The sequence below is a fragment of the Megascapheus bottae genome, chromosome 2 (assembly GCF_031878675.1).
Source record: "Megascapheus bottae isolate mThoBot1 chromosome 2, mThoBot2.hap1, whole genome shotgun sequence".
In the NCBI taxonomy this organism is placed as follows: Eukaryota; Metazoa; Chordata; class Mammalia; order Rodentia; family Geomyidae; genus Megascapheus; species Megascapheus bottae.
In genome coordinates, this window is record NC_143510.1 from 17,458,332 (window position 1) to 17,479,141 (window position 20,810).

Here is a 20,810-nt window from a genome sequence, read left to right on the forward strand (position 1 = left end):
TACTTATTACCTGATGTATATAAAGGCAATCCTACTGTGTATTAACTCTAAAACAACAATAAAACAATATAAAATAGTGTAAAGAATATAAAGCAAAAGGCCATTGATATGAGAATAAAAGCAGCAGGACTGTTAAATTATAAACACCAAGGTAGGGGAAGTTGCAGCCAGGGATTGGCCATAAAGCTTTGTTCTGAGCTTCCTGGCAACCAGGGTAAAACAGAAAAAGAATTACATTGTTTGTTAAGGGGAAATATTCTCTCTCAGCTTTTGAACACTTGCTGGATGAATCTTTCTAGAAGGGTCAGAGGTCAGGTGAGTGGGAGGTTCTCCAGCAGTCAGTTTGCCCAATACCTAGAAACACTTTTTGCCTTCTGTCCATTCAGCCTCCTTAACAGGTAGGGACCCCTTGTGTTTTTTAAAGAATTTTCCTGAAAGACTCAAGCCAGAGAGCAGAGACAAGAGAGCAGCCTCTAGTAAGGGGTATACAGGGACAAGAGAGGAGTACCCAGCTCAAGCTGTCCTTTGGGATGCAGCCACTGAGCCAGGCTAGGGACTGGTGCATCTGCAGATGAATCCCAGTTAATTTGGGACTGACACTTAAAGGGGTGCTCTGGGATAGTTGAAAGCAGGTTCTTGGTTTTTATGCTTCATCTATCAGGTACTTTCTAGCACCTCCTTGGGCCAGACCTGAGGCTACTGCTAAGAGAACTTTGGTTTCTACAAAAGAAATTAAAGAGGACACGAGGAAATGGAAAGACATCCCATGCTCATGGGTAGGGACAACCAACATAGTGAAAATGGCTATACTGCCAAAACTGATATACAAATTCAATGCAATCCCCATCAAAATCCCAAAGACATTCTTTACTGAAATAGAAGATACAATCCAAAGGTTCATATGGAACAAGAAAAGATCTAGAATAGCCAAAACAATTCTAGGCAAAAAGAGCAATGCAGATGTTATTAAAATACCAGACTTCAAATTCTACTATAGAGCCATAATAATAAAAACTGCATGGTATTGGCACAAAAATAGATCAGAAGATCAGTGGAACAGAATAGAAGACCCAGAAATAGAACCACATACATATAGGCAACTTGTATTTGACAAAGGAGCCAAAGATATACAGTGGAACAAACACAGCCTATTCAATTATTGGTGCTGGCAAAACTGGGCAGCCACATGCAGAAAACTAAAATTTGACCCTAGCCTTTTGCCATGCACAAGCATTAACTCAAAGTGGATCAAAGACCTCAATGTCAGACCGGAAATCGTGAAACTGCTACATGGTAGAGTAGGAGAGACATTGGAACTCATAGGCACAGGCAAAAGATTCCTGAACAGAATCCCAGGGTCACAACAGATTGGAGAGAGATTTGATAAATGGGACTACCTAAACATAAAAAGTTTCTGAACAGATAAAAGCATAGCCACAAAAGTAGAGAGACAGCCAACCAACTGGGAAAAGATGTTTACCAATAATACATCAGACAAATGCTTAAAATCCAGTGTCTACAGGGAACTCAAGAACCTAATCCCTCCCCCCACAAACCCAACAAACCATTCACTAAATGGGCAAGGGAACTAAAGAGAGACTTATCAAAAGAAGAGATTAAAATGGCAGAAAAGCATATGAGAAAATGTTCATCATCCATGGTCATAAAGGAAATGTAAATAAAAACAACCCTAAGATATCACCTTACCCCAACAATAATGGCCAAGATTTTGAACTCAGGCAATGACAGTTGCTGGCGGGGTTGTGGAGAGAAAGGAACCCTACAGCACTGCTGGTGGGAATGCAGACTAGTTCAGCCACTCTGGAAAGCAGTGTGGAGGTTTCTTAAAGAACTGAAAATTGACCTTCCCTACAAACCTAAACACCATAACCCAAGGTATGATAAGGACACCTGCTCAGCTATGTTCATCTCTGCACTATTCACAATAGCCAGGCGATGGAAACAATCCAGATGCCCTACTGCAGACGAATGGATACAGAAAATGTGGTATATATATATACAATGGAATTCTACATAGCCAACAGACAAGATAAAATAATGGCATTTATAGGGAAGTAGATGAATCTAGAACGAATCATGTTGAGTGAGACAAGTCAAGATCAAAGGAACAAAAGGCACATGGTATCCTTAATATGTGGCTATTAGAGCCAAACAGTACAAGAGGGAGGACCCAATGCTATGGACATGGTACTGGAAATATAAACACAACTAGATAGACATAAAACCCTATGACTCTATAGACATAATGTTTTATTACATAGATTAAAATGTATCTATGACATACAAACCCTCAGCCTAATTTTAATTATGTTCTAAAATCTAAGTCCCAGTGATTGTATATAGAGATTCCCTTCTTGAATACTTGTTTGTTAAACACATCATTTGAAATATGATACAAAAATCAATGTTAATAAATTCTTTAATAAAAAATTAAAATGGTTTCTAAGTGATAAGACACTGTACTTGCTGTGATAGCTGTCAAGCAGAAAATGACCAGGTGCTGCAGAAGCCCGGAGGGAAAAATCTTGCCTAGCCTGGAAATGTTGGGCAAGGCTTCCTGAAGGTGGTGTGCTGAGGCTCAGTTTTAAAGAATAGAGAGATTCGCTCAGTGGAAAAGCAGGGCAAAGGTCCCAGGTAGAGGGAACAGAATAAGCCTAGTCCCAATTCTGGATGTAACTAGGACTCTAGACCCTGAGTTCAGGGAAGGGGAAGGAGAAGGAAAGAGGTGCTACAGAGTAAAATGGAAGTGGGGGCTCACAAGCTGAGCTCCAATTGTGCATACTTTGCCATAGAAGAGTCCCTCTATCCTGAATTCCTGAGTGTGAGCAGAGACAAGAGAACCAGGGCATTGTAGAACCTGAACAAAGACCGTCTGCCTAGATTTTTCCTTTGGGGGAAGGCTTCCTGCCAGTGTGTTGGGGATGGGGGCAGGATGTTGTTTGGGGATCACCTCCTTCTTTTCTTAGTCCCACTCAGCTCTGCTGCTTGGGGATGCCTTGTCACCCTTTTGCAGGACAAGTCCCCATGGCACAGATGTAAATGGAGACCTCAGGTTGACAGCCCACCCAGGACCAAGGCTTGGACATTTTATCGAATTTAGCCCAGACCTCTGCTCCATTCATCTTAGAGCCAGGAAAGGCTATCAGATTAGGAGATGTTATCTCTCATGCTCCCTCCCTAGGGCATAAACAGCCACCAGACTGCAAGTAGTACTCAGCCTCCTGGGAGTTCTCCCCTCTCCTCTCCTCCCCTGTCCTCTCCTCCCCTGTCCTCTCCTCCCCTTCCCTCCCCTGTCCTCTCCTCCCCTGTCCTCTCCTCCCCTTCCCTTCCCTACCCTCTCTTCCCCTCCCCTCCCCTCCCCTCTATTCCCCTCCCCTCCCCTCCCCTCCCCTCTCCTCCACTCCCTTCCCCTCCCCTCTCCTCCTCTCCTCCCCTCCCCTCTCCCCTCCTCTCCCCTCCCCTCCTCTCGTTATTTCTTGTCATGGTGACACAAAGGTGGACAGGTTGAGGGATAGATGACATTCGCATTTATATACCAACTGTGTTTGTCCTGGAGTATTTTCTATTTCTGCTTATCCTATAGGAGCTATGACTGCTGACTTTTTTTTTAATGACATTCTTGGGCTCTGAAATGTACTCAAGCCTTCTTAACTTTTCAGAGGTCCTTGTTCAGGAGCTGATCATAGGTTTTTGTTTTCCCTTTCAAACATCATGAAAATTGACTCTGAAGTGCTGTGCCAACCAACTCAGCCTCTCAGCTGTATCAATAGAGAGGCCTGAGAAGTCGCCTTCTAATTAGTGGTCACTCATTTGAAGTGCTGCCATACTGTGCTTATTCTTTGGAACTGTGGCTCATGAAGGCATCCAGAGGCTGATTTCCATATTAGGCTTTATTGTCCAGTCCCTCCCATAGGCCCCATTCTGTGCCTCTATTCCAGATGCCCCACAGCCTGGGCCTTCTGTCTTAACAGGAGCTGATACATTTGCTTAGAACAGACTGGGGACAATATAGTCGGTATGGACACCATCAATCAATCCTTTCCCATTGTTGTGGACAAACCAGCACATGACCTTGGTACCAACATTGGCATCCTTTCTGTAGTCTTTCTGGGAACCCCTAAGAAAAAGAGAGAGAGAGAGAGATACACTATACTGTGCATGGTAGTGAGGCTGGGTATGTGTCTAGCAGGTACAAGGCCCCCCAATACCCAAGGGAATTGGTTACAGTGGTCATGGGCTTAGAATTGAAGAAGGGTGATGTTGGAAATTCTTGAGGGCTGTGTGTGTGTGTGTGTGTGTGTGTGTGTGTGCGCGCGCGCATGTGCCTGCATGCGTATGTACATGTGTATGTGTGTGTATGTGTGTGTCCATCCATCCTGGGGTTTGGACTCTGGGCCTGAGCCCTGTCCCTGACTCAGCATTTTCTGAGTAGTTTCTGAGTCATCTCATGGGCTTTCCTGCCCAGACTGGATTTGAACCACAATCCTCATATCTCAGCCTCCTGATTCACTAGGATTACAGGTGTGAACCACTAACACTCAGTAAAAATTCTTGTCTTTTTCTCCTCTTTTTGTGCTATGAATCAAAACCTGACATGAGAAGGAGTGTCAATATGCGAGAAGTAATACATTTACCACTTGACGAATGTAACTGTAACCCCACTATACCTTATCCTGACAATGAAAAAAAAGAATCAAAACTTGGGCTTTATGTATGCCAGGTAAGTTCTACCATTGAATGGTTTCCCCAGCCACTGACACTGAAAACTTAAAAAAACCTACAATTATTAGGTCAAAAATAAGGTGACATGATTGCTCTTTCTAGAGAGCCAAGTATGGGCTTTCCCTTGACTAAGAGGGACAAAGCCTCAAGAAGATACAAGGATACCTCACAGAAAAGAAGAGCCTAGCAGGCAATGTGCCAGTACAGAGAAGGCTTTTTTTCCCTCCTGTCTTGTTGCAGGGAAAAAGGTATATCCTTACCTTGTGACAGTCAGCCTATGGTTCTTCACCAACATTGTGGCATCTGGCTTCATAGGGTCAGAGCCTGGGTGGATGTCGGACACTTCAAAGTCAAGAGGGTGAAAGAATTGCCCTGGGAATGAAAATATTCACATTGTCAGCCTCTGGCCATTGCTATGAGTGACATGGCCACTGGGTTTTCAGGGTTTGTGCAAAGGCTGCATTGAGCATGTGAGCAGGAATGTGTTTTCCATCCTGCTACATGGCTAAACAGCCTGCTGTCTGAACATTGCATACCCAGAAGTCCATGCGTCTGGGCTGACATCCGGTGACTATCCACCACGTAGAACCCTAGAAAGTCTTGGTGAACTGGATGTTTCTTCCATACTTGGTGTAGGACAACTACAAAAGTGACTCCATCTCCAAAGGAGACCACCATGTTTTTCTTCCTGTTGATTGACACAGACAGCCTGGGAGAGAAGAGGAGGTATTGGCTGTAGGGCCCTGAGGACTATGATTGTTGGCTATGCAAATTAAGGGCATCCAGCAAGGCCTACTGGGCATATGGCCCCTGAGAACACACAGATTTCTGAGGAATAGTGTTGGAAACAAAGCATCTCATGCAAGTTGTCTATACCCTCCACTTATTGCCTCTGTAAGAAAGGAAGAGGACTTAGGAGTCTAGAGACCTGGGGCTGAGACCCAGGCCCCTAACTTTGTATGACTTTGGGGCAGGTTTTTGAACCTCAGTGAGAGTAGTACTCCCGTTCTGCCTCTTGGGTTCCAAAGACCAAGGAAAAGCTAGGAGCTAGGGAGTTTCAGAACTAATATGTTTAGGCAGAGAAGATACAAGTTGAGATAGTTGTTATTGTCACTGAATGCTTTCTTGCTTCATTTCCCAGGCTATCCTTCAATTTATGGGATCTCCTTGGCCTCCTGAGCACTGGGACTCCAGCTTGATGCCACCACACCTCTCCCCTCAAAATGATTCCTATTAGCTGTGTGTGTGTGTGTGTGTGTGTGTGTGTGTGTGTGAATACTAGGGCTTGAACTAAAGGCTTTATGCTTCTGCTCAGTTTGTTTTTTTTTGGGGGGGGAACATAGCCTTTTATTGGTTTGACAGTTTATCTAACAGAAGGCTCAGACAAAGCTTTCCTATCTCCCTGGACCCTGTCTTCTCCCTCCTATCAACCTAGGCTCTAAGGGTATCCTGGGCAGGATGGCAGAGGCAGGGAACATACACAGAGGAGGGAACCAAAAGAGGTTCCAATATAGGGAAGATGGGGTGAAGCCATTCCGATCAAAAGGTCCATCTAGCCAAAGGAAAGTCCCTCAGTTCTTGCCAGGATGAGAGGAGTCAAGAGAGAAAGAACTTCTGATGCTTCCACTGTGCCCTTCGTGCCATCAGCATCTCCCGGATGTTGTCCTCGGCTTCTTTAACAATGCGCTACAGGTAAGACTTTTTCTGCTCTAGTTCTTTAGTTTTTTCTTCTGCTAGTTTGTGTTTCTCTAATAGCTGGGTGTGAATTACCTCCTTGGATTGAAGAATAAACGTTCTTCCTACGCCTTCATACATGTTAGTTTCACCTACCAAAGTCATAATGTCCGTATCTGTAAGGTGTGTGTGCTTTTTTTGTTCTGTTTAGCTGTTCAATCTGTATGTCTGCAAGCTTCACCTTCTGTTGAGTGTCAGTAACTTTGGCCTGGAGTTCTTCAGATCCATGGGGGCTGCCATCTTGATGCACTCTCTGCGCCTGCACGTTTCTGCTCAGCTTTTTCATTCACACTAAACCACATTGCCTCCAGTCCTGGCTTTTTGTTGATTAATTAGAGATGAATCTACAGGCGTGGCTAACCTGACTGGCTTTCAACCTTGATCCTCATATCTCAGCCTCCCGAGTAGCTAGATTTATAGCCATGAGCCTTATGCACCCAGCATTAGTCTGGCTCTTGACAGGGGTCTAGGTTTTACTAGGAGCTACTATGGTCACCCGTTCTTGGTAATGAACTCCCAGCCTGCCAGTCTTTCCAATAACCCTGCAGATATTCTGTGCTGGGATTGGGTCAAATTCTTCTGGTTTCTATGTCTTTTAGAGACATAGAGGACCTTACCCATCCTGGGTGACCATGACCGTGTCCAGCCAGCTGAAAACGCTTGCTGCCACACCATTCCACAGGGTGATCTTCTCTGTGGTCACCTCCATCCGGAAATCCATCTGAGCATTGATAATGCCCAGTTTCCCAAAGTAAGTCTTCCTGGTCTTGGAATCAGTGTTGCTTCCCTTGTCTCCAATGATCTGCCCATTGACCGTGAGACCTGCCAGAGGGGTGAGCAGGGGAGAGACCAATGAAGTCTAGGCTGGGAGCAAGATGCCACCCCTGTCTGTTGTAGACACTTCGGGTCTTAATGTAGCTAGGTTGTGTTGGGGCATTGTCAGCCTGCCCCTTGCCTGGGTCAAAGAGTGTTGCTCAGAAGACAAAGTGTTCCCTAGACACAGGCCGGGTCCTTACTTCTGCCCGCTGAGCCAGACTTCTCTTGCTCTTTCTCTACTAGCACTCAGGACATAGTGAGTCTGGCTTTTAGTACCCCACCCCACCACTCCTGCCCACAGAGTGCTCTGTGTATGGAGATGACTGCTCCTAGAGCAGAGTGAGGAGCACCAGGCCCCCTGAATCCTCCCAGGGACTTCTGGTTCCCCACAGCTCACACCTGTGACAGGGTCATGAATGATGCGCAACACTGTGCCTGGCTCTTCGTCAATGTTGAAGCAGATGGCATCACTTTTCTCTGGAACTTGGATGATGAAGTGGGGGTCGCCATCCACTGAGGGCACATCAGAAAAGAGGCTGGCACCCAGAGATTCTCCTGTACAAAGGACCTCCCTGGGCCTCCTGGCCCTATAGGAGGAACTCTTGGGCAGGCAGTTCTGTACCTAGGACCCTGAGCCCTGACCTGGGTGGAGCCATGGACTTACCATAGTGATATGTGTTTTGAGGAGGCTGGTAACTGGCTGTGGAGTAAAGGGAGAAGGATTCAGCCAGCAAGCAAGGGCTGAGACCTCCAACCAGATTTGATGCACGATTCTCCTCCTACTTCTCCTGTACCCTCTACTGCCTCCACAGCCACCCAGTTTCCCCAGGACACCAGGACCATCTGCCTGACACCAGAAACACCACAAACTAGGGTGGGATAAGACTGAGCTCCAGAGAGTAGGCAGACAGAGTTGTAGAAGTCATTGTGTACTTACTCAGGTAGGCCTTGGAGGAGATCACTGAAGTGGCTAAAAAGAAGCCAAAGAGCCATGGTTAAAGAGTCTAAAAGGACCCCCCAGCCCCAGCCCTGTGCCTTCCGCTTGTCTGAAGGCTGTTGGCCCTAGGAGGGCTCTCACACTGGACACAAAATATGGGGCTGTGATTCCAAGGTTCAGTCTTTAGAAGAGGGACACGCCCAGGGAACACCTTTATAAGACTGGTGGTTGGGATGGGAGTTTGGCCTAGTGGTAGAGTGCCTGCATGAAGACTGGGGTTTGATTCCTGGGTACCACATACATAAAAAGCTGTAAGTGGTGCTGTGACTCAAGTGGTAGAGCTCCAGCCTTAGGAAAGCCCAAGGACAGTGCTCAGGCCCTGAGTTCAAGCCCCAGGACTGGCAAAAAAAAAAGAGACTGGTGGTAATTGATAGATATGGTTAATGCTAGGAGCCCAACATTTTGATATGCCTGAGCCATCAAGTTATCAGCTTCTCGCTCCTGAGTAATGATTATAGAAGACATCCATCCAGACCCCGGGACTCACCAGACCCTTACTTGGGTAGGCTGAGGCCCACAGTTATCTCTTGCTCTTTGGTAGTAAGACATCTAACAACCATACCAATATATAATACCTACATGCACACTTACACACACACACACACACACACACACACACACACACACACACACACCATTGACTACACTTGAAAGAGGTATTCTGAGGGGAAAGGAATGGCTCAATGCATATGTGCTTCTTGTAGGTGAAGGTTGGATGCCCTGGATGACAGAGTATAAGAATCCAATTTTGTGGTGATTGGTGTCAAACATTTCGGGCCCAGTGATTTCTGCGATGGGTGCTGGGCCTAGGCTGCCTAAGCCTAAGCACAGGTCAACTACCTGCTGAGGCCTTAAACAATAGGCTTAGCTTGTTCCTGCCTCCCTTCCCTCACTGCAGCATAAAAGGACTCTCTTGGGTAGTTGCTGTGGCGTTGAGAAGTGCCTCACGAGGTAACTGTCCCTTTTGGCAGGTCAGAGGACACTGTCTTACTGATTGTCCCTTCTTGGACAGGGAAAGCCTGCTTCTAGGCAGCTGATGAGAACTCGGGCTTAGAGGGTCATGTAGCCCATTATCTGGCAGTAAGAGAGCTGGACCCACGCCTGGATGTATCAAGTGCCCCCAGGCTTGGTGACTCTACGGACTTGGAAAGACCTCCTTCAGTTCTGTTTCATCTTTCTCCCACGATGCCCAGTTGACCTCAGTCTGAAGCTTACCTTCTGCACCTGCAGGCACAGCAAGAGAGGAAGAGGAAAAGTATGTTAGAAGCCACAGGTCACCAGTTGAAGATATTGTAGCTAATAAGAGTGGCCCAAGCAGGGCTCAGAGCCTGCTGCCTGGACCAATTCTTCACCTCTCATGCGTCTTGGTGTCAAACTCTCTGTGCCCCCTGCATGTCCAGTTGTACTAGGTATTGAGACCCCCCCTTGTTGAGTACAATCTGGAGGGCTGGTTGTAGAGGCTTGACCTCTGCTTCCAGCTCTCGAGGCCTCCTTTTTCTCTCAGTCTCTATGTGCCCAGTAGACTTCTCCAGGCCTAACTTTTAATTGCAAGTGCTTCTTCTTGCCTAATGAAACCCTTCTAATACTACAAACAAAATCCCTTCCTTAAAATGGCCTCCAAGAGTGTGCTACTTTAGCTCATCTTCCCTGAGAGACTCAAGGGTTTCCTGTTCACCCCATACCCCACTGTCATTCCTGACTATTCCACTGTTGGCACACTCTCTTCCCTATCCTTTGGCCAACTTTCCTTCTAATGCTCTTGGACATGCGCCCCTTTAGGGGGTGTGGTCTCCCCAGCCTGGCCACCTCCTCTACAGGTCACCCCAAGGCCCAGTGTCTGTTCCTACCTTCCCCAGGCTTGTCTGCAATGGATGTCTGGTCCTCATTGTCCTCAGGCTTGGTCACCACCATAGAGGTCAACGGTGTCACAAAGTGGTACTTGAGAGACAGTTCCAGGGCCTGGGCTGTGAGGTTCTCCTTTTCCTCACCATGGGCATTCTTGCTGTAAGGATAGACTACTCAAAGAAAGTGCACACACAACACCTCTTACCTGCCCTTGCTGCACTGGCTCTTGGAACAATACCAAGAGCCCTAGAGGTAGCCTCTTATTGCTCCAGAGTAATGCTCAGAAAATGGATCACCATCATCTCCCTGTACTCTGTTTACTTTCTGGCCTTCTTTCCCCACTTCTAAAATATAAAGGGCTTGAAATGGACACTCAGCAATTGCTTGTGATCCTATCTATGTGCCAGGTGCCCAGCAGGTGCCAAATTCTATGCCGGGAGCTTTGCAGCTTTATTACACCTAAAGGAACTCTGGCATCACCCTCTCCAGCAAGCTGACCTCTGCCTCCTGGTCACTGTTCATTCCTGTCATTCCTAGGTGGTACCAGGTGGGAGGAATAGGGTACTGAGTCCCTTTAGCCTTTGAGGCACTCCTGAGTTACTGGCCTTGGCTGTGTGCTCCGCTGCTTGAGCCTCAGATGTCAGGTCAGAGTGGGGGACACAGAGATTTCTTTGGCTGAGCCAAGAAAATAGTAGAGCAGTAGAGATGGGTATGGAGGTTCCCTTCCCTTGGGTATGGTCAAGTCTTATTCCTCTGGGCTTCCCTCACAGCACACCAACATGAGGGTGGGTACACATGTGTTGCTAGCAGTGCCAGCTACCCAGGGTAGGACCCAGCTATGTGAGAGGTGGGCCAGGTCACCGTTTCTCCAGTAGCTGCTCAATGGTGAGATAGGCCCAGAGCCTTTCGATGTAATTTCCAAAAATGTAGTCTTGCTCCTTCAGGGCCTCCTCCAACTCCTTCACATCCACCTCCTCTGTGAAGGTCAGGTCATTCATAGCCTAGGCCCAGGTGGGAACAAGCAATGGTTAGAGCCTGTGGGCCAGGATCAGGGGCTGCCACTACCGGACCCTCATGATGCCTGAAAGCTGGGACCTTCTGGCCTAGCTCTTCATTCCCCAGGTCCAGTCTTCTTACCCCATGGCCCTTCACATCTGCCTTAAAGCTGTTCATATGCTCATCCGCCAGGCGTCCAGCCACCACGATTTCAGAGCCATCGTAGAAGTGCTGGTAACTGTTCTGGGTGAGGTCCAGGATGGCATTCTCAGGATATTCCACCTCCACACCTGTCAGCAGTGGGTTAGCCACCTCCTCATAGAAGCCCTGGAGTTCAGATTGGAGATCTGGTCATCTCAGGTTCCCCGGGGCAAGCGTGAAGGAGCCCAGAAGGGATCTGGCCCCAAATTATAGCCTGGCATCCCAAGCCCTCAGGTCTGGGCAGTCCTGCCTCCTGACTCTGCAGCATCGCCCTAACTGCTCTTCATTCTAGGCAAGTCTTTCCTGCCCCAACCCTGCTGGAAGACTAGAACAGAAGAACGTTCTTGGCAGAGTTCTTTAAAAGTCTTTGAGAAATGGTTGTTGAAGTGACAGCAAGGAGAAAAGAAAGGGATAAACGTCCTGGTGATCCAAGTTGGACAGAGGAGGTGGGGGTGGGGAGGAAGAGCATAGCTGCAGAGGTGGAGATGCTATTCCCTGTCTGGGGAAGGTATCCAGAATTATAGATCAAAAGAAAGGACACATTTAAAATTTAATATTAGCTAAAAACAACTTTTTTTTTTTGGCCCGGTCCCAAGGCTTGAACTCTGGGCTTAGGTACTAGTGCTGGCCCTCGGCTCCTTTGTTCAAGGCTAGCACTCTATCACTTGAGCCATAGCACCACTTTTGGTTTATTCTGTGATTAATTGGAGATAACAATCACTCAGACTGGCTGGCTGGCTTTGAACCATGATTCTCAGAACTCAGCCTCCTAAGTAGCTAGGATTACAGGCATGATCCACTGGCATCCAACCAAAAAAATAATATATATATATTTATATTTAAGTATAACTATGTCTGTTATGGGTTGAATAATACACTGCATTCCCTAAAGTGTATCTGATATTGTTCTAACCTACAGGTCCTCCAAATGTGACCTTATTTGGAGGTAGAATTTTTACATAAATAACCCAATGAGGTCAATGGGTGGGCCCAGTGACTCCTGGCTTTATTTATACAAGAAGAAAATTGGATACAGTCACACAATGAGGAATGACAGAAGGTACAGGGAGAAGATGCCACAGACAAGCCAAGAAGATAGGCCTAGGACAGATCAGAGGGGAACTAGCCCACCCACATTTTGGTCTTGAACTTAGACTTGCAGCCTCCAGAACTGTGAGACAATGGTTCCTGTTATTTAAGCTACCCAGTCCTTGGTAATGTCCTTCATTGTGGCAAAATTAGTAAACTAATTCAGTGTCTTCTGCAATGTTGCTTATAAGGATTTCATATTTATCTATATGTCATGTACTTAACTCTGGCAACCCTACAAAGGAAAGGAGTCTGTTCTGTGAAGTACAAGGACTAACTTATAACAAGAGGCATCCAGGGGTAGCTTCCCACTCCAAGTCTTTCTAATGCCTCAAGGTATTACACAGTGGAATAGATGCCTGAAGAAGCAGTGAGCTCCTCATTCCTGGAGGTGTACAAGGCAAGGTGTACCTGCAACTGCAAGTGGGCATCAGAGTCTTCATAAATGCGCCGAGCAAGGCCATTGTTCTCCAGGGCCATACTCTCCAGGAAATTATAGTTCAAGTTGTTGCCAAAGCCCAGGTTATACAAAGGGAATTTGCCTCCAATCGCGTTCCGCACATTCTCCTGGATCTTTTCAGGTCTGCTCTCACCTACAGAAGAGCAGGGGACAGCCTGAGGAAGTCTGATGCCTGCACATGCACAGCTGAGGGAGTTGCCACCAAGCTCTTGCCAAGGCAGATAGTGCAGATTGCTGGTGGAGGCAGAGGGCAGGACCCTGTCGTTGAGGGGCTCACAGGTAGTGGGACAGCCTGGGAAGAGCCACTGGAGGTCTTGCAGTGAGCTGTCTTCAGAGCTAGGGAGGCAGCTAGGACAGCCACCAGGCCCTCATCCTGGTTCAGAGCTGCCTCCCTCCCCACTCACCAACATTGGGATCGCCATCTGTCAGCATGATGAGGATGGAGGTGCTCCGCTCAGGGACAAGATGCTCTTCCCGGGCCCTGGTCAGCATAGTGATGCCCCTCAGCAGCCCATCGTTGATGTTGGTCACTGGGACAGAGACAGAAAGGCAGCACTGTGGGAGGGAGGTCCTCTGAGTGGACAACAGGCCCTGCTCATGTACCAGAGACCCCATCTGCCTGTATTTGCTAGTATGCACATATATATATATAGTAAGCCAATACGATAATACAGTAAGCCAATATAGTAAGCTGAAAGAATTGGCACATCAACGAGTGATGCACACTTTCATACAAGGATCAAAGGATCACCAAAAGGATAGAAGCATGTGGTAATTATAAAAGCAATTTGGAAAGCAGTCAGATGAACTCCTCACCTCCTCACTGGGAGGAGAGGAGAGCAATATAGATATCATCTATGGTTTTTCTTGTGAAATAGGACCAAGAAGAAGGGTTCTCTATGGTCAAGTGTCTTTCAAGGATACTTGTGAGATTGGAACCATAGATTCCTGTAGAGTACATAACACTGTCTTCAAGCCATCCCACCTCTACTCTGCGTGAGGGTCTGCAGAGGATCTGTCCCAAAGAAGGAGGTAGGCAGGCTGCCTGTGGAGAGGGGGAGACTGAAGGGTAGTGTATATTATTCCCTCTGTTCTTACATCCCTGATCACGAATGCTCTTTACAAATTCCCTGGCCTCCTTCAGGTTTTCTGGAGTGGCTTGAATTAAGTTGTCTTTCCAAGTGCTCACGTCTCCACTGAACAGGATGAAATTCAAGAAGTCTTCCTCTTTCATATCCTCTAGGATTTTGAGAAGGGCATCTTTGGTCTAAGAAAAAGATGGACAAGAACCTGACAGCCATAGCAGCAGCAGGTAAAATCTTTTCCCCACCTAGCCTGGCAACTGACGTGCTTCCCGTTTGCTCAAGGAATGTTGCCTGAGGCACCCTACAAAAGTGGGCAGAGCCTTTGCGCCTTCTTACACCCTGAGCACTTCCTCCTCTTCCACCAGAAATTCCATCATTTTTAGTGTGGAAAAAAAAATCTCTCCCTCCCCCCAAAAATCCCTCTTGAACCCCCACAAATCTACCTGTGTTAATTTTCGACCATACATGGAGCCACTGACATCAATCACAAAGACCACATTCTTTGGGACCACTGGAAGGCCTTGAGGAGCAAAGAAGTGCACAAAGTAGCCATTGACCACCTAAAATGGGAGGAGAGAGATGGAGACCATTTTCCCTTTAGCAACACCTGGTGGGCTCCACCTTCAGGTAGAAGCACACATTCATTCATTCATTCATTCATTCATTCATTTTTTGCTAGTACTGAGACCTGAACTCAGCAGGGACTTGCTCTCTCACTTGGATTTTTCATTCAAATGGCATTGTACCACGTGAGCCACCCCTCCATGTCTGGCTTTTTGCTGGTTAATTGGAGAGAAGAATCTCAAGACTTTTCTATCATGGCTGGTTTCAAACCATGATTCTCAGATCTCAGACTCCAGAGTAGCTCAGGTACCTGACTCAGACATTTATGTAATACCCAAGGAAGTGAATGTAGAGAAAGAGCTGTGGTTGAATATGGAGGAGGGTAGCACTAGATATAGCTGCAGCCCCTTTAGGCACCATCCTGCTTCCCACTATAGTGGTGATTGGGCTGTCTTTACCATTGGTTGTTACCTGCACATTGGCTGGAGACTCTCTGTTTACATCATAGGTGATGGTAAACTCTCCGTTGAGAAGGGAATCTGTACAGGTTGGGCAGGAGCGTTGTTGGTCTAAGCTGGGCTTGAAGGATACATGGCCCTGAGGAATGGAGATGGGAGATCTTGTTTAGTTTGGCTACCCGCTGCCAGACAGTCCTGGAGAGTCCTCATAATGAGGAGCCTTTAAGTTGACAGAGACTGGCAGAAGCTAGAGGCCCAGTATGCTATAGGATGTTGGAGCCCGGTGGACATAGCAGCTCATCATGTTCTATCTTTCTGAGCATCTTTTCTCCTGCGTGGTCAGAATCTTCATGCTCAGTGTTGGAAACCACTTAGGGAAGTGATCTTTGCCTCGTGTAAGTGAACTTTTGCACATTGGAGTACTGGTGTAGGAAAAGGGGAGAGCGGGAGAAGGAGCAACCTAGTAGGGATGTTGCCTGCAGAAGTCAGTAGCTGGGCATGTGCAACTTGCCCTGCAGTTCCCGGATGAGGTTTGCTGTCTACACACATAAATATCCTCTGCTGAGGATCAACAGGACCCTGGAATCGAAAGGAGCCTGGGAGTTAAAGCCAACCACCTAGCGCCATGAATAAGGTTCTCTTTCATCTTTCACCCCTCAGTGGAGAGTCAGGAGATCCGCGCTCAGTCTCCTTTAGGAACAGTTGCAGCATCAATGCCCTTGCCCCATACCCCCAGGTCCCAGAGGCATCTATATCACCTTTTTCCCTGAGAAAGACTTGGTAAGAGCACTGCCCAGGAGGTCATTGGTGATGAACGAGGCTGTGGCGTCCAGCATGCTAATACCCTGAGGCTCAAAGATGTGTGCATCAATCTGAAATGGTCAAAGCAAGGAGAGCGTTTTTGTCACTCCATGATAGTGCAGCAGCTCTGGGAAATGTCATGGGCCTGTGATTATGCAGGGACACCCCCACCCCCTTGAGCAATGCTAAGGGCCAAGCCTGCTGCCACCCACTAGGGAAGCGACCACAGAGACACTCTTCCCAAAGTGTTTCCACCACCTGCTGCATGTCCCACCATTACAGCATCCCTTTGACTTCCAGCTTTGACAAAAGTAAAATGCCTATGACTTCATTATAAAACCTGAGAGGTGCTTATGGGGATGCCCTAAGGGCCCACTACCAAATATGGTCAGCTGAGTCCAATTGGATCTCCTGTCTTTGGCCCCCAGATGCTATGGCCAGAGGCATTGTAATCCACACAAGTGGTATGGCCCAAACTGTTAGATCCCAGGCCTTTCTCTGGGCCCCTCTACAGTTTGAGCAGAGGCTGCAGGAGTGACAGGAGTGATTGGTTACCTCAAAGTGCTTGACGAGTTGCTTGGGCTGGATCTTGAGGAGCATCTCATACTTGCCCTTGTGTCTCTTTAGCAGCTCCTCATAGGTTAGCTCAAAGGTGACTTTGCTGCCTGCTGCCACATTGACAGAGACCGTGAATTTCTCCAGCTTCCTCCCAGAGGCCCTGGACAGTGTTTAAGTCAGTGTCTGGCCGCAAAGACGGCAGGAATCACCCTTCCTCAATCCTGGGTTCAAGTTCCAGTTCTTTTTTGTTCTTTCCTTCTTTTATTTTTTTGTGGGTTATGGGGCTTGAACTCTGGTCCTGGGCACTGTCCTTGAGCTCTTCAGCTCAAGGCTACCACCCTACCCTTGGAGCGACAGCCCCCACTTCCCGTTTTCTAGTGATTAATTGGAAATAAGAGTCTCATGGTCTTTTCTGCCCAAACTGGCTTTGAACTGTGATCCTCAGATCTCAGCCTCCTGAGTAGCTTGGATTACAGGCATGAGCCACTATGCCCAGCTTTTTCCCCCATCAGTCCTGGAGCTTGAACTCAGGGCTTGATGACTGTCCTTGGGCTTTCTCAAGGCTAGCACTCTACCCCTTGAGCCACAGCACCACTCTCAACTTTTTCTGGGTATGTGGTCCAGAGGAATCAAACGTAGGGCTTCATGAATGCCAGACAAGCACTCTAACTAGGCCATGCTCTCCTCCCAAGTCCCAGTTCTATAGTTAGGGAGTTCCCTCATCATTCTGAACCTCAGTTGCCTCAGCCTGAAAATGAGCTAATGCAAAAATTCTGGGCGCATTTTGCTATGTGAATAATAACAGCTGCAATTTGCCTCTCTAAAGGTCTTTGTATCCCAGACTTCTCTACCAGACCTGAGGTCTATACCTACTTCACCAAGCCTGCTGTCTTGCCCTGGGACACAGCCTTTTCATACTGCTTCTTGGCAACTTCTTTCTCCTTGACGTTTCCAGGGTAGGTGACACCGTCAATGGTCCTGTGAGGAAAGAGTTGTCACACTTGGCCACACCTCCCCTCCCAAGCTCAGAGCCAGAAGCTGTGATGGCACCTACAAGGTGAAGTTGGTGATGAAAGCTGTCTTAGGCAGCTCCACATCAAAGGAAACTTCTTTGGCCTTATCTGCACGGTTCACAGCCCTTGTGGTGACAACATTGTGAGCAAAACGGGAGGTCACCTTGCAACTGATTGTAGTGCTGTAGATCTCGATGCCATCAACCACCTGTGAGAGAGGTGGGCAGGTTCATTGGGTGGTGATCAGCTGGTCTCTCATTCTGGAGAACCAGCTCTCCGATCTGGTTGCCTCCCTTCCAGATACTACAAGGCAGGTTCTTAAGTCAGGGTCCCTTGGTCCCCCTGATCACCTACATTAGAAAGCTGGGCAACGTCCCTACTTCGCACATTCTGCTGACCCCCATCATTGACCGTTGATGCTTATTCTGCCTCTTAAACATGAATATGTTTACACATATTTATGTTTAGTTGCAGCCATAAAAAGCTGAGATCTGACCTCAAGTTGAGCCATCCCACCCTCCCTGCCCCTCAATCCCAGGACAGTCTTCCTTAGCCCCAAGCTCCTCCAGCCAAGTCCTGCTTCTCCCACATGAGCTCCAGCCAGGCCCAGGGCTTTGCCCAGCTTTTCCTGGGCATCGTTCTCACCACCAACCTCTTTCCCCACCCACTCAGCTGCTTCCTGTGTCCTTTGTCTCCTAGAAGAGAAAAAACTTCTGTGCCAAAGGGAGTCTTTGGATACCTTTGGAGTCTCTGTTTCCAACAAGGATGAGGATCGAGGGGGAGCCTCTAGGGAGATGATTGGGTTAAGCAGGGGTAGCAAGATGCTTCATAAGGGGGTACCAGCAAGTACTTGGCCAGTGTTGTTGGCCAGGTCAGGATGACTGATCAGGGCACTCCTGAGCTACCTCCTACATGGTTTCATAGTGCTCTCTCCTGGAGTCTTGTGTCACATGAGGGTCTGATGGGCTAGGGGGCCTGGCAGCTTTGGGACGCCTGCCATTATGGCTCCCATGTTTAGTGATTGGGTAACCATCTTCACCTTTCCCTACTCCCTTGGCCCTGGCTCCAGTGAAAGTTCTCACCCCTTCCGCGAGGCTCCGTTTCTGAAAAAAAAAAAAAAAAAAAAAAAAAAGAAAGAGAGTTCAGGCAAAGGGCAAGGCCAGTATAACCCAAGAGCAGGTTCTGGGCTGGAGCCAGAATTCAGAGTGAGATGCCTCACTGTGTACACACTTTTAGGGGTCTCTAGACACATGTTAGTGTAGGAAGAAATCTGAGTAAATGGATTCACTGTGGTCCAGTTAATCAGTCTCCGGGTCTAAGGCATGAAAAACAGGACTCAGCTCTTTGTGACTTTACAAGCCTCTTCTCCTTCTGGCTTTCCTTAGCCCTAGTCCCCTTAGACTTCCTTCTAGAATACCCCTATTCCTGCTACCATAATGACTCAGCTCAGCATTTTGTAGAAGCCTCTACACGTGTTTGAGACTTGATCCTTCATAGTGAAGAGAAGAATTCATGATGAGTCAATGGGCAAGATGTGGGAAACAGAGGACCAGGAAGTCTTAGAAGGCATAGTATAGGTCCAAGTCTCCTTTCACCCCACTCAGAGGACTCGCCTACATTGGTGTCTTCCGCTTCTTTATCCCCCAGTTCCCTGATAGCAAAGCGGGGATAGACTCACCCCAAGTAGCCGGAAAGGACTTCTTGGAAAGCCGGAGGCTGCCACACTAGGTAGAAGAGCCAACACAAGGAAGGACCCCAAAGCAAACTCCATGGCTGAGCACAGAGTCCTGGCTCGCTATCCTTATATGTGCCAGCCCAGTGTTTTCCAAGCAGGGTCAATGACCTGCAGCATGGGGCTGGAGCAGTGGATGTGGGAAGCTGAGTGGAGGTGGAGAAACAGCCTGTGAGTATTAATAATGTTGAGGCATCACTCCTGACAGGCCAGGGACATGGAGGTCCACAGGAAACAAGTGGGGCCCTGGGCCACCCTGGTGGGGGTGGAGGTTGTGAATTGCACTTAGAGTGCAAGGCTTCTCAGTATCATTGCCTCTTATCCTTAGATCACAGTCCCTGCCTACTACAGGTATCCAGGGCACAGAGCCAGACCCTCGTCTTCAGGTTGGCTCTTTGCTTATGGTTGAGCCCCATACTCATTACTCTACTAGAGCTGCCAGGGCCCCATGCACAAGTCCCTCAGCCCCGCTCTCTCTGGATTTTGGCCTCAACTTGCATTTTCTGGATTTACTCTCCTCCTCCTAACACGCCCTCCTCTTAGCTACACGTGTCCCTGTCCTCCTTCTGTCGGCCTACCTCGTCATTACTTTATGTTGAGCTTCGTGTCATTCAGTCTAACTGGCTCCTCTAGACCTAGAGCTCTTAGATGCAATATCACATCGCTCCCAGGGCTCTCTTTGTGCTCCAGGTCTGAGCTTCCTGGGGAGTAATTCCTTTCAATGTTTGTAGTAATAATGGTGTGCCAGTGCCCAGGGTGGCAGCTTTAGAGAAGGACCTAAAGCTTAACGATTAAAAGTATCTCCCAATGGGGGCTGAGGCTTCCAGAGCTCTATCAGAACACTATCAATTCTTGGTGGCTTCTGAGTAGCTATGAGATGCCCATGGCTTGTGGGTGGTGCTGTGTATATGGCAGAAAGCTCTAAGCCCAACTCTGAGATGTTCAGGGAGTTGGTTTCAGAAAGCAGAACTCATAAGGCAGTATTTCCACAGAAGGGCTTGGCCTAATGGTTGGAACCACACAGTAATAACAGGGTTAACAAATCATCAAAGATGAAGTGACAAATGTCACTGTTGATAGGCAACTGCCTATACCAGAAGCCCATCTGGATGGGACCTGTTCTAAAGCCTCCTGAGTCCTGTGCCAAACCACATAGGTAGCAGGAACTGTGCTCAGGACTAAGAGACCAAACCCAGGACGTGCTGACATAAGACTGCTCAGAACTACAGCTGGGCCTCTGTGCTATTCTGGGGACATCTGGTTCACATGGCCGTTTTTCTTACTTTTGATTACTATTAGGTGGCTGGAGCAAGGAGAGGGCTTTGATTCTGCCACATGGTCCAATGGCTCCTTCTCATAGCCTCATGGCTGCCTGTGGAGCTTTTCCTGCCTCTTGTACCTAAACCAGACATTTCCTTCCCAAACATTTGGAATTTTAGGGATAACTTGAAATACAGATTCTGTGGCCATTTATGAGGAATTCTCAGGAACGTGAAAGGAACTAGAGTCATTTTGCAGAATTAGAACTACAGGGCTGGGAGTGTAGCCTTGTGGTAGAGTGCTCGCCTAGCATGCACAAAATCCTGGGTTTGATTCCTTGGTACCACATACTCAGAAAAGGCTGAAAGTGGTGCTATGGCACAAGTGGTAAAGTGCTAGCCTTGAGGAAAAAGTCCAAGAACAGTGCCCAGGCCCTGAGTTCAAGCCCCAAGTCTAGC

At 47.7% G+C, this 20,810-nt stretch overlaps 1 protein-coding gene and 1 pseudogene across 1 annotated transcript; both read right to left on the minus strand.

Annotated features, from left to right (window-relative positions):
* Window positions 1-3,893: 3,893 nt before the first annotated feature.
* On the minus strand, window positions 3,894-19,146 carry Itih3 (inter-alpha-trypsin inhibitor heavy chain 3). Its single transcript, XM_090321149.1, has 21 exons — window positions 19,039-19,146; window positions 18,443-18,463; window positions 17,402-17,568; window positions 17,221-17,325; window positions 16,345-16,507; window positions 15,747-15,860; window positions 15,002-15,127; window positions 14,410-14,526; window positions 13,980-14,148; window positions 13,286-13,411; window positions 12,833-13,014; window positions 11,273-11,458; window positions 10,997-11,136; window positions 10,138-10,292; window positions 8,231-8,263; window positions 7,958-7,993; window positions 7,693-7,806; window positions 7,095-7,299; window positions 5,280-5,452; window positions 5,004-5,115; window positions 3,894-4,138 (listed from the first exon to the last, which is right to left on the minus strand). The coding sequence occupies exons 1-21, from the start codon at window positions 19,129-19,131 to the stop codon at window positions 4,009-4,011; spliced, it is 2,667 nt and encodes an 888-aa protein (XP_090177275.1). The 5' UTR covers window positions 19,132-19,146; the 3' UTR covers window positions 3,894-4,008.
* On the minus strand, window positions 6,320-6,817 carry LOC150066517 (prefoldin subunit 1 pseudogene; annotated as a pseudogene).
* Window positions 19,147-20,810: the final 1,664 nt, after the last annotated feature.

Bases quoted from the DNA above. Each gene is read 5' to 3' on its own strand.
- Itih3 (XM_090321149.1), bottom strand. From the start codon at position 19,131: ATGGAGTTTGCTTTGGGGTCCTTCCTTGTGTTGGCTCTTCTACCTAGT. The intron at 14,149-14,409 runs GTAGATTTGTGG...TCTTTTTCTTAG, and splicing joins ATGGTCGAAAATTAACACAG to ACCAAAGATGCCCTTCTCAA. The intron at 5,116-5,279 runs GTATGCAATGTT...TTTCATTCCCAG, and splicing joins CCAGACGCATGGACTTCTGG to GGCAATTCTTTCACCCTCTT.